The sequence below is a fragment of the Panthera onca genome, chromosome B1, assembly GCF_046562875.1.
Source record: "Panthera onca isolate mPanOnc1 chromosome B1, mPanOnc1 haplotype 2, whole genome shotgun sequence".
Taxonomy (NCBI): domain Eukaryota; kingdom Metazoa; phylum Chordata; class Mammalia; order Carnivora; family Felidae; genus Panthera; species Panthera onca.
The window spans coordinates 39,929,107-39,941,963 of NC_138342.1; the positions used below are offsets into that span (position 1 = coordinate 39,929,107).

Consider the following 12,857-nt stretch of genomic DNA (forward strand, 5'->3'; position numbering starts at 1 on the left):
GGGAAAGTTTGTGAAGCACACAATTCTTTGATCAGTGGGAGAGGCAAGAAATCGAGTTTTGTTTTGGCCTCGTAAAGCAGGATGTTTATTACATATTCAAATGGACATCTCATCTAAGCAGTTATACATGTTTAAAGTCAATGGGTAGTAGTGAGGGGTGGGAAGAATCTGGGCTGGGATGGAGATATATGTTTGGAAGTCATGAACAAATATGTGATATTCATATTTTATATTAAAATGTGATATTCAAAATGATATTCATGTCAATACTTGATCTTCATATTTGCTCACATATGAACACATATTTAAACCATATTATTAGATGAGCATAGATGGATAAGAAAGCCAAAAATTGGGCCCTTGTCTTAGCTTGGGATGGTATAATAAATTACTGTAGACTGACTGACTTAAATAATACACATTTACTTCTCATAATTCTAAAGGCCAGAAGTCTGAGATCAAGGGGATAGCATGGTTAGGTCCTGGTGAAGACCCTCTTCCTACTTTATAGACAGCAGTCTTCTTGTTGTAACCTCATATGGCAGAAAAAGGTGGCAAGCTCACTTTCTTTTCCTGTAAGGACATTATTCCCATTATGGGGCTTCTACTTTCATGATTTAATTATCTCCCAACAGCCCCACCTCCTAACTTCATCTAATTAGTTTCAACATATGAATTTGGAGGGGAAACAAAGCCTGAGGTCCATAATAGCTCAGGAGCACTAAAGCACTCAGTGGCCTAAAAAAGGAAGAGATGGAAAAAGAGAAAGAAATAGGTAGGTCAGTGAAATAAGAGGAAAACAAGAACATTTTTGTTATTCTAAAATAAAAGTGAAGAAAGTATTTCAAGAAAGATGTAGTGATGAAATACTAGGGAGGGTTCCAATAAGTTGGAAACTGAAAAGTCACCATTGAATATGGCAAGATGGAAGTCATCAAAGACTTTGATAAGTGCCATTTTTGTGGTGACCCTGATGAGAGCTCGACCAGTGTGGGTTGAGGAGAAAATGAAAAGTGGAAAAGGGGAGACAGTGACTGTGCCAAAGTCTTTTAGGAGTTTTACTGTGAATAGTAGCCAAAATGGCCAGTAGTTGAAGAGAGATGGAAAGTCAAGAGAAGGGGGCTCAAGTTAGTGATATCAAGGCATGTTTGTCGAAGAGAATGACCCAGCAAAAAAGGGAGAAACTGTTGATACAAAACAGAAATGATGATTTTAAAAATAAAGTCTTGAAAAAGATGAAGGAGGACATGATTGTCTTAAACAGAAATAGACATATCTTCCACCATAACTCAGGGGAAAGTAGGGGTTATGGCCATATTTACAGGCAATTTGTTGGGATTAAGGATGAGGCAAGGTGGAATATATGGTAGTGTCTGTTCTCTCCATGAAGCATGAGGTGAGACCAATGGAGGGTGAAGAGGATTTGGGGAGAGAGGAGAACATGTCAGATAGTTGTCTCTGAGGGTAGAAAAGTGATCTTACTATGGAAGTAGATTAGAAGTGTTCCACATTGTTAGATGCTCATTTGAGACTCATGATCACACATTTTATGTGAACTCAGCAGTTGGGCGTGTGATATTCTTCAGCAATGTGGTTAGCTGTTCAGGTGCAGATGCAGAGTACATAGTAGGTGGCACGACTAGAAGAAACAAGTAAGTAACTACAAAGCTTAAGAGAGGAGGAGCTCCCATTTTCAGTGAGCCCCAGAAACTATGAGGTTTGGCCCATATTTTAAGCCAACTTCTGACTACATCCTAGACCCAGATATTTTCCACTGGAGAGAGGAGGGGAGAGAATATCTCCACAGGAGGCAGCACAGTGGCAAGAATGGAGTCAGGTCCTTGTCACCAAGGACTTTTCAAAACTACACTTGCTTATTCTTCAGTGACGCTGGAAAACAGCACCCCAGGGGACATATGGATCCAAAATGGAGAATTTCTGCTTTACTGGGCACTATTACTGATGGGAGTGGATAAAATTCCTCAAGGGAATAGAACAGAAAAACAAATTGTGAATTACTGGCACAGTTCATAGGCACCTAGAGAAAAAGAGGGAATTATGAGGACACAACATGATTTAACTTTTAATAAAAAGTCAGACCAAACCTCTCACTTCCTTTTCTGAGTGCAGTAACAGACTGTTAGATTAGGAGAGCTGGGTGAGCACAGTGACTTTGTTCTATGGAGAATGAGAGAGGGAGCTCTCCAGAAGGATGTAGAAAGATGACAGAGTAATATTAAAAGTCTAGCTGATGCTGAATGTCAGGGATGGTGCTGATCTCCACTCTTGGGTAATGTCCTCCCTCAATTCCGAAAAGCAAGAATATTAGGATCAGAAAATGAGGTATTTGCATTGACTCAGTTTTGGACATCTGCCTGGTCTGAATGGCAGGCAAATCCAGGGACAAAGACATTGAAAGTCTGGGTGAGAGGACTGAAGTGATTAGCCTGGCACACAAGGTTAACTGTGAAGAGGAGGGCATGAGAAGACTAGGGGACTGAAATCACTGGGGGACACGTGCAGACTAGCAGCCACAGTCCTGTTGGACAGAAGAGTTGGTTGGGTGAAATCACAGCATGGGTAACGTGGTGGGGTTAAGGGTTGTGGTCATCTAGTGAGGTGATCATTTTTTTATGTGCATTTCCTGGTGAGGAATTAGATGCTTCTGACAGTTACCACTTGTGTGCCAGCCTAGGAAGTCCAGGCTTAAGTCTTTCAGAGGCAAGAGAAAGCAAGAACAATGCATGTGAAATTACTCCTGAAAGTCAAAGTCTTTCTTGTTCAGCACTGTTGACGTTGAGTTGTTATTAGGGCATACGGGCCTTGGTCTGATCAGCTTCGTAACTCATGTTTTTAATTTTCATTTGGGATTTTTAAATACTTTTTCATAAAAGAGAAAAACAAACCTGTCTCTCTGTTTTTTTTTTCTTTCTACCAATATAATTTAAAAAGACAGGCTTGATAAGACCTACAGATGGGTCATGCTGGGCCTTGCCAAAGTATGGGATCACAGTGTGAAGTAAAGCCCGTTAATTGCAGCAGTTGATGACTCCAGCAGGGAATGGGGCTTACAATGAGACGTTCTCAAAGCTTGCCGGCCACTGGAGAGATTGTACAATTGAATCAGTTATTAGCACATATTCAGGAGAAGGCTTATTTGAAGTTGGGCAATTTCTCGCTTTTTATGGACAGACCAGATCCCTCTTGACAGCTCTGTTAAGTCTAGTGTTCCATGCAATTTCACCAAGACCTTTGATATTATATCCATTTCCTTAATTGTAAACACATATTTCTTTTCTAATGCAAGGTTTCTTCTTAACTTTACAGAGCTGTCAATGACAGAGGAAGCTTGGATACCACATATGGAAATGACAAAAGTGGTTTATGAACCTGGTTTAGCTAGCACGTAAAGAGTACTGTTGGATTTATTTAGGTGATCATCTTTTGATGAATGTAATCTTGCTAGTATCATCTTCTGCTTATCACGGAGCTCTACACCAAAACTGGGAAAGGCATCTGGAAACATCTGGCCCCTTCCAAAGCAATAACATTGTAGTGTATTTCCTGACACACTACACAGACTTTTTCAATTGCTTGGGGTCTTACACACTAAAAGTTCTCAAGAGGAGGTACTGGTTTGATTTTTTTATATTTTCTTTTCCCCAAACGAGCAATCAGCTGGAAATACACATTTCCATTTTACAACTGTACTCTAATTACTCGTTTAAATGTCTGTCTCCTTACTAGGTTAGCACTTCAAGGAAGGAAACATGTATTCATCTCTGTAACCCCCATGTAGAGCTGAATATATATACTGGGACCGTAGCCCGTAGCAACAAGGACCAGTAGGTGAGTAGCTGTGCTTGAGAAGATGTATTGCAGTATTGCGAAAATGGTAGCAAAGTGGGACTAGCCTGAACGTCCATCGACTAGGGGATAATGGAAAAAGTTATGGTAAATCTATATAATGGAATATCATTTAGGCTTGAAAAAGAGTGAGGGAGAGCCACGTCTATTAACCTAGAAAAAGAGTGAGGGAGAGCCACGTCTCTTAACCTAGAGGGAGGTCCATGATATATTATCAAATGAGAAAAACAACTTAACAAACAAAAGCACAGAGTATGATTCCAAATCGTAAAAGTAAACAGTGGCACCCTGCGAAAAGTCTGTGTTCACAGCTGTGAAGGAACACTCCCTCGGCTATCACAGGGGTTACTGTGGAAGATGATGAGAAGGGAGAAGACAAATATACAGCAAATCTGTAAAATACACAAAAATACACAAAATGTAAAGATACTCATGCGATACTGCAAAGGGAAAAGGTAGAATGCACGTTTTCAGCCGTAATTTTTTAAAAGAACAGGTGCCCTTTATCAAGAGCTTACTGATCAATGTCAGGCATGGTTCTCAAGGCTTTGCATAAGACTATTTCACTTACTGCCCGCACCAGCCCTGTGAGGTAGGGACTATTATTTCCCTCATGTCATAAGTGAAGAAACTGTGGCCCAGAGAGGTTAATGAATTGACCCGTGACGACACAGCAAGTGGCAACGCTAAGAAAAAATATGAATAGGCAAAAAAAAAAAAAAAGAGAGAGAGAGAAGAAATTGCATTTTTTTCTAGAAATTAAGCTGATCAAATGAAAAGAATCAATTTGGTCAGGTGATAGAACTATGAGTTATTTTGTCTTGAATATTTGCTACTATTTAATATTTAATTTTACTTTGGAATAAAGTAAAATTATTAAAAGTAAATAGAAAAAAAGGTGTGGTGATTTTAAAACATGCCATCAAATCTTCCTCCTACAGAGAGGAGAGTTCCTTGCTTCTTCCCTTTGGAGCTGAGCGGGGCTTGTGGGGGCTCCGACCAACCACAGAGGTGAGGTACGTGCCTCTTTGTGTGTCTTTGGAGGCTAGGTCAAAAAAGGGAACACACCTTCCTCCCAGCTCCCCTTCTGAGCAGCTGGTTCTGGGGGACCAGCCACCATGGTGTTGAGTCCCACATGGAGATAGATGTACTAAGGCCCCAGCCAAAAGGCAGCATCGACTGCCTGCCTTCCGATGGTTCTAGCCCTCAGCCTTAGAATCTTTCAACCAAGGCCCCAGACATTGATGATCAGAGACAAACTGCGCTGGCTATGTCAGGTCCAAACGTCTGACCCCCAGAATTGGATTTTTTGTTTGTTTGTTGTTGTTATTGTTTGATTTGGGGGTTTTTTTTGTTTTTTTTTTTTTTTTGCTTTTTTTGTTTTTTTTTTTTGTTTTTGTTTTGTTTTTTGTTTTTTTGGCTCCTAAAATACACAGTCGATAGAACAGGTGCAGTGATATTTGTCAATTTAGGGTAGGGCTCCCCTTTATCTTATTTTTCTAGTCCCTTCAGGCATATTGTGATGATGAATTTTACATGCCAATGAAGTTAGGCCATGGTGCCCAAATATTTGGTGAAACATTGTTCTGGATGCTTTCGTGAAGGTATCTTGGGCAAGATTAACATTTAAATTGGTGGACTTTGAATAAAGCAGACTACCTTCCATAATATGATTATCCTCATCCCATAAACTGGAGACTTTAAGAGAACAAAGACGGGTCTCCCCTGAGCAAGAAGAAATTCAGCCAGCAGTCTGTCTTTGCATTCAAACTGAACCTCTCCCTGAGACTCTAGGCTGCCAATCTACACCATTAGGTTTTGGACCCACCAGCACCCGCACAATCATGTGAGACAATTTCTTAAAATAATTTCACTCCTCCTCTCTCATTCTCTGAGAACCCTAATACACATATTGGGGTGCCTTTAACTCTGCTTCTCAAACTCCTCACAAATCCTCCCAGCTAACCTCACTATAGGAAACATAAATCCCCTCTGTTGAACTTCAGATGTAGTTGACGTATTTAAGGGGGCTGGAAAAGAGACTAATGCTAGCTGGAGAGCCAACCTTCTGAACCTCTTTCTTCCACTTCCCCCCTCTTTAGGGAAAAATCATAAACAATATGATTGCCAATAAGTGATCAGCACATACATAGGATGACAACATCAAGGGTAGGAAAACCTAAGCAGATAAAGGAAGTAAATCAACTGTGGCTTCTGCACTGAAGTGGCTTCGCAGAATTATATAAGACACTAAGAATGCCCAAGTGACAGAATGATCAGGTTGAGGCAAAGCCGAAGGATGGAGCTTACCCCTCAAAGCAGTGGGCAACCGTCAGGACCCACTTCTTGGCAATGAGGACACAGCCACAAATGTGTCCACTGGGTTCACTCTGCAGGGAACACTGCCATGGCCATCTTCCGGGACGACTCGTTCGACCCCCAAGGATCCTCTTGTTCATTCGGGCAGCAGGGCGGCGCCCACAGTCTACCAGGGAGCAGGAAAGACAGCGGGTGATTCACCAACAAACCCAGCTCCATGCTTGGATCTTTGCTGTTAAGTGCAAGTTATTGTTTTTGCCCTGAGCCAACCCAGTTAAGTTCGTATTCCATTGCTACACCACTAATTCTCTCACCTTGTTTAGTACACAGAAGAGAAATCTTACTTCTGCTCTGACAAGGCTGCCTAGATTTGGAAACATAAAATGGCATAGTGTTAAGTCACATATTTATCACTCACTTCAAACACTTTACCACCGAAAAGCAAGACATAGGTTCCACTGTTCCCAGAGGTTGTATTCTTTGAGTAATGATTATCTGTACTGGTGCAGGAATTCTTGAGGCAGGGCTATTGTCAAATACCACCTTGGAAATGACGGCATATGGAGGATGTTTACTTTTTTTTTTTTTTTAGTTTATTTAATATCATCATAATATATTTTCACATGTGTGGGAAAAGAAACTACTTTTAGCAAAGTCTCCCACATCATCTTGGCTGGTGGCACCGCCCAGAATATTGACTCAGACCATAATTTTCTTTTTTTTTAATATGAAATTTATTGTCAAATTGGTTTCCATAAAACACTCAGTGCTCATCCCAACAGGTGCCCTCCTCAATGCCCATCACCCAATTTCCCCTCCCTGCCACCCCCCTTCAGCCCTCAGCTTATTCTCAGTTTTTAAGAGTCTTATGTCAAACCATAATTTTCAAAGTAAGGAGAGGAAGGCAAGGGAATTGGGTGATTTCTTAGAATCTCTAGTGAGAAAGGAGCATGTCAGATTTTTATGCTTAGGGAGAGGGTGTGGATGTTCAAAACAAGTTGCAAATAGTTTAGAGAGATAAAATATTACTTCAGAAAGTTAGAGAACAGATAAAGGAATTGAATATTTAGACTGGAAAAGAATCATGAAGATACTTGTAATAATAAAATGTGGATCTAGGGCACCTGCTTGGGTGACTCAGTTGGTTGAACATCCAACTCGGTTTTGGCTCAGGTCATGATCTCACAGTTTCTCGTGGGTTCGAACCCCACATCAGGCTCTGTGCTGGCAGTGAGAAGCCTGCTTTGGATTCTCTCTTTCCCTCTCTCTGTCTGACTCTCTCTCTCTTTCTCTCAAAATAAGTAAACTTAAAATAAAATTTTAATGTGGATCTATGATTGGCTGACAAGAAGAAGGGGGTTAAATTTATTCCATGTAACTCTAGATGGCAGGATCAGAACCAGTCAGTAGAATTACAGGAATAATGGGTTCAGTAAAGAAAGACTTTTCTAAAAACCAGGGTTAACCTTTAAAGGTAAGAACATGGGCCATGTTTAAGCATCTATCAATGTGACTGCACAAGAGAATTCAATGTAGGGAATATTAAGTTTCAATCACAAAGTTTTCTTTCAACCATGAAGCATTTATTTACAGTATACATTTAAAAAAAACAAAAGATACTTTGAGACTGTCAATGGGGCGCCTGGGTGGCTCAGTCAGTTAAGCGGTTAGGCTACTGACTCAGTTTCGACGGTTTTTGCTTTAGTATATATGATCTCACGGTTTCATAAGTTTAAGCCCCGCATCGAGCTCTGTACTGGGGGCATGGAGCCTGTTTGGCATTCTCTCTCTCTCTCTGTCCCTCTCCTGCTATGTCTCTGTCTCTCTCAAAACTAAATAAACTTTAAAAATTAAAAAAAAAAAAATACCGTGACGTGCTTAGAATCCTAGACCTCTCAGAAAAAAAGAAGTATCCCTAAATATGCCATGTCCACATTCCCTTTTGAGGATCTGCTATATTTTCATTTCTTGGTAAATTTGCATGGGGATATGTGTAATTATTTGTATCAATAAGTTATATAATTCAGAAAACACATGTTTGCTTTTTGCCTTCCCACAACCTGAAGTCCTGTCTCTTACTTACTCTCTATCTTGTTATCCTTAATTTCTTTGTAGTATTTCCAAATATCTGAAATTTATTTTGTTTACTAGCTTATAGTTTCTCTGTCTACCTATACAAGGTAGGTTTTTTAAGACCAGAGCAAGTGGACTTTCAAGGCTACTCAATTATAATTTCATTTTGTGTCAATTTTTCCCTCAGACTCTCCAAGTTTGATCAGTTCTCATCACTTCAATTCCCTCCTAACTAGTTCCATGTAGCATCTGTAGGATATTAGACATGAGAATTTACTTTGGATAGGATTTGAAAAAACTCCAAAATTAGAATCTAAGTTCCTCTTCCTTCACCATAATAGTTTCTGTAATCTTCATTAAAGAAAAATGTAATTAGCAAGAGAAAAGAATCTGTGTCTAGAAAGAAGAGATAAAGCCAAACAATGTTGAAATATAAAGGCCAATCACCATTCTATGGAAGTTCTTTATTGATGTGATACATTTGGATTATGCTAAATTAGAAACAGGAGAAAGCCCCTGATGATAGATTCCTGCTCCATAATCCACTCTACACAGCTCTTGTGAAGAGTGTCTTACCCTTTTACCAGCAGTTCATGCAAAGTGGTCCCATTGAGGCTCTCCCAGTTGGAGTGTAATGTCAGCCACTCCTGGTCTTGCTCCTGTCCCTGTACCAATTTAGTCACAGATGGTTCTCTAATAGAAGGACAAATAACAATGAAATATTCAAAGCACAGTGATCTTTGACAGGCCATATCATTATTTAACACTCATTCTCTTTCAAAAAGAAACATTACAGGGGCGCCTAGGTGGCTCAGGTGGTTGAGAGACCGACTTCGGCTCAGGTCATGATCTCATGGTTTGTGAGTTCGAGCCCCGCGTTGGGCTCTGTGCTGATAGCTCAGAGCCTGGAGCCTGCTTCAGATTCTGTGTCCCCCTCTCTCTCTGCCCCTCCCTCACTCATGCTCTGTCTCTCTCTCTCTCAGAAATAAATAAACATTAAAAAAAATTTAAAAAACAAACAAAAAAACCCAAAAAGAAACATTACAAGTCAGTATTTCAAGAGTGGGGGGGGGGGGGGGGGTTGTATTAGAAATTTGGCATGGAATGTGATCAATAGAAGAGGAAGCTACTAAAAGTATATACTAAAGCAATAAAAATCTCAACTGTTATAGCTATTTTAATCATGCTCTCCACTGACATGTACTTGAACTTTGTGAGGTGTTTGAATTCTAACATATATGACATAAAAGTTCCAATATCTCAAAAACAAGAGCAACTTCGGGCAGGGATCAAAAAAAGCAAGATAAAATTTATCTGCCTGGGATTTTTTTCTCCTCTCTTCTTGCCCAATGTAATCCTGCAATGCAGCGATACCTTAAAATGAAGTAAATAAAGTAAAAACTAAAGAAGTAAATAAGTAAATTGATTGCTATGTAATATCTATTTGGACAGCACAAAACTGTAATGATTTTTCTCAACATACTATAAAATCTTTATGCACCAAAAGTCAGGAAAAACTCTGGAAAATAGAAATGGGAGTTAAACACTATTATTTTCCTCTTTACCTGTCTTCTTAATCAACTTCTATGAATCCTTTTCTGTGAATATCTTATTCGATCATTCAAGTACATATGGTTACACCATATCCAAGATTGAAAACCTTGGGTTTTCAATCCAAAGATTGAAAATTGGGGTTCAAAAGTATGCAGGTTTTATGTAAAATATTCTATTCTTCATGAAATAATTGGCTCTTTTAGGTGATCTGTATTTGCCGAAAACCTTTTGCAGTTCCATCACCTGAAGCCCCAGGGTAGATGAGGTGGAGGAATGAATTTAGACAGGAGGAAGGAGGGCTGCTCCTAAACCTGGAAGGAAGATGATACTTTGCTGAAGTTGGAGGGGAGTAGAGACTTCAAATCGGATAGCCTCTATCTTTCTTTCCAAGTAAAAGGTGAGCTCCTCAGATGAAAGTTGGGGATGTCAGGGGCTCATGATGACGAGGAAAGTGACAGGTATATGGATTCGTTCCCTGGTGGAAGTGTTTGAAGAAACACATCAAAGATAACTGAGAACAATGGCAACAGCACTGACGGTTCAAATGAACCTGGAAATCCTGAAATTGTACCAGCATCAAGTCTTCATGCTTAGTGACTTTCTTTTCCAATAACGGATGGATGACACTTTTTGAAAAAAAAGAGGGGGTGGTGTAGAGGGCACAGGAAGGGAAGCAAAGTTCGGTTCAGTGGCATTGAAAGGGAAATGAACATTGCAGCTGATTATTATTTAAAAATTATTTCTAAAATTTTCACTTTATGAGATTTAACTAATCTCATCATAGAAAACAAAAGGAACAAAACCTTCCCCAAATCCTGTTACTTTTAAAAAGAGGGAAACCCTCTAAAGAGAACTGATGACAGAATAAGAGCCAAAGAAAAAAACAAAACAGAGCCCTTAATAATGAATGGATTCTAATCACTGGATGTTAAAGCAAAGAGCATGCACCCTGACCACACTTTAAGAAGAGTTCCACCAGATTTAAATTTAGTTAGAAACTTGAATGAACTGTGAGGTCATTGAAGAGTTCACAAAACCTACTGCAAAACGAGGGTTTTCCTTGTCCTTGACCAAAATGAGAGTATGGCTTTCTGTTAATCTCAGAAGTTGCGTATGTGGAGGCATAGTGAGAGGGAAACTTTCAATGTCAGACAGAGGTCACAAATACCACTGACAGTATTTCTCCTGATACCTGCATCCTGAGAATTATGTTCTGTGGTAGAACAACTTGGGAGCCTCCTAAATCCAGGCATTTTACTGGCCAAAAGACAAAGGAAGATAAGCATCAGATTAAATTTGTTGTTTAAGTCATTCTTTAGGCAGGTATTTATAAGGCAAAAGGGATTTGCACAGGGAGGTCTATTCAGCATAGGATTTGCACTGATGGTGGATAGAAAAATCATTGCAAAGGAAACTTCAGTCTTTCAATCTGCAAGGCAACTTCAGTTACCCTGAAAAAAGGTCTCCACAGAGCAAGGCACATGGGATGTTTCTGCATTTCATTCATTAATCTCCAACAAGAAAGGCGATTTAGTCTGAATCTCTCACTTACATCAAGTGGAAATATAAGAAATTCATCATCAAGAAGAGGGGAATGTCATTACAAAAATTAGTTTCCCATGAAATTCTTAAATACTAGAATGCTTTTCATACACAAAAAACAAATCTTTCAGCCCCAGAAATGCCATTCTATGGCTCATTAAAAAAAATCAGGAAATTCATATGGTTGTATTTCTGCCATCATACAGAATCTGAGCATCTGTGTGATTTCAATTTTTAAAATTTTTTCTTTAGATAATTTTTAAAATTAAAAAATACTTACACCTGGAAAAAATAATACAAATTATACAGTGAAAAAATATTCTTCCCATTCCAGATGTATAGAAACAACCTCCATAAATAGCATCTGAGAGTATCCTTGCCAAGCTTTAGCTGTAATTCATGTATATATACATACATTTTTTTAGTCCATACACCTTGTTTTCTGTTGTATTTTTTTTTAATCTACACACCTTGTTCTGTGTTGTACTGATGATATTTTTATTTAGTGATTTATCTTGGAAGGCTTTCCATAAAAATAGTTAACATTTGTCAACTGCACTATTTTATCTTCTTTAATCCTCTGAACAATGTTGGAAAGTAGGCATCATTATTCCCTTTTTCGGAGATGAAAAAATTCAGGTAAAAAGAGAGTAGGTACCTTGCCCAAGGTCACACAGTGACTAGATGGCAGAACTGGGATTTGAATCCCGGTGGTCTGATGCCAGAGGACCACTCCTAACACTTCGAACACCACGTGGTCCCTCTTCATTAACAACACATGCTGTGTTCTTTTTACAGCTGCAGAGTTTTACCATTATATGGATGTACATACATTTACTTACCCAGCCCACTATTAACCCACAGGTAGGCTGTTTCCAATATTTGTTACAATAAAAAACAGCAGTTAACACTTTTAACTGTTCACCTTTGCCTACATGCACAGTTTCCCAAAATAAAAATAATTTCCTAGATATAAAAGTATCAAATCAAAATGGAAATCTTTGATTCATAGTATGGATTTTCCCTTCAAACACTAATGACGATTTACATACTCATCAAGAATATATGTGTAAGGACTTTTTAACTTTTATAACTATGCACATAGTGTAAATCATGCTATTAAAAGGTATCTGGAACTTAGCTGCTCAAATTTGGTTTGACAGTCGGTAGTGATTTTGACTTACCTTTTTCCATATTTTACCAAATTAAAGAAAGTCTGTTGGGTAGACAGCGAAAGAGCAAAACCCATTTTACTAGTAATTAAGCATCAAAGTCACTGTATCCTAAGAAAGTGTGTGCAGGGAATATAATCAACCCTGAATGTTTCTATAGCAGCCATGAAATCATATACAGAGAAAGAAAATAAGGGACAATCTAATCCACTGCCCTCATTTGACAGCCTGACAGTCTGAGAAAACTGAGACACAGATACAGACCCATCCCAAACATTCGTGGGGGCCAAACATTTGTGAGTAAGGGTACAAATGGAGGCCCACATAAGA

The 12,857-nt window shown here is 39.1% G+C and overlaps 1 protein-coding gene across 8 annotated transcripts in view; it reads right to left on the bottom strand.

Moving 5' to 3' along the window:
* CORIN (corin, serine peptidase) overlaps positions 1-12,857 on the bottom strand; it is a 253,425-nt gene that overhangs the window by 20,936 nt on the left and 219,632 nt on the right. For 7 of the 8 annotated variants that reach the window (XM_078446147.2, XM_078446148.2, XM_078446144.2 and 4 more), the window contains 3 exons: positions 8,836-8,952; positions 6,501-6,550; positions 6,178-6,352 (listed from right to left, as the gene is read on the bottom strand). In XM_078446147.2, coding sequence (XP_078302273.2) covers positions 6,178-6,352; positions 6,501-6,550; positions 8,836-8,952 — 342 coding nt within the window. The remainder of the gene's footprint in view (positions 1-6,177; positions 6,353-6,500; positions 6,551-8,835; positions 8,953-12,857) is intronic. The other variant, XM_078446145.2, reaches the window with a different exon arrangement.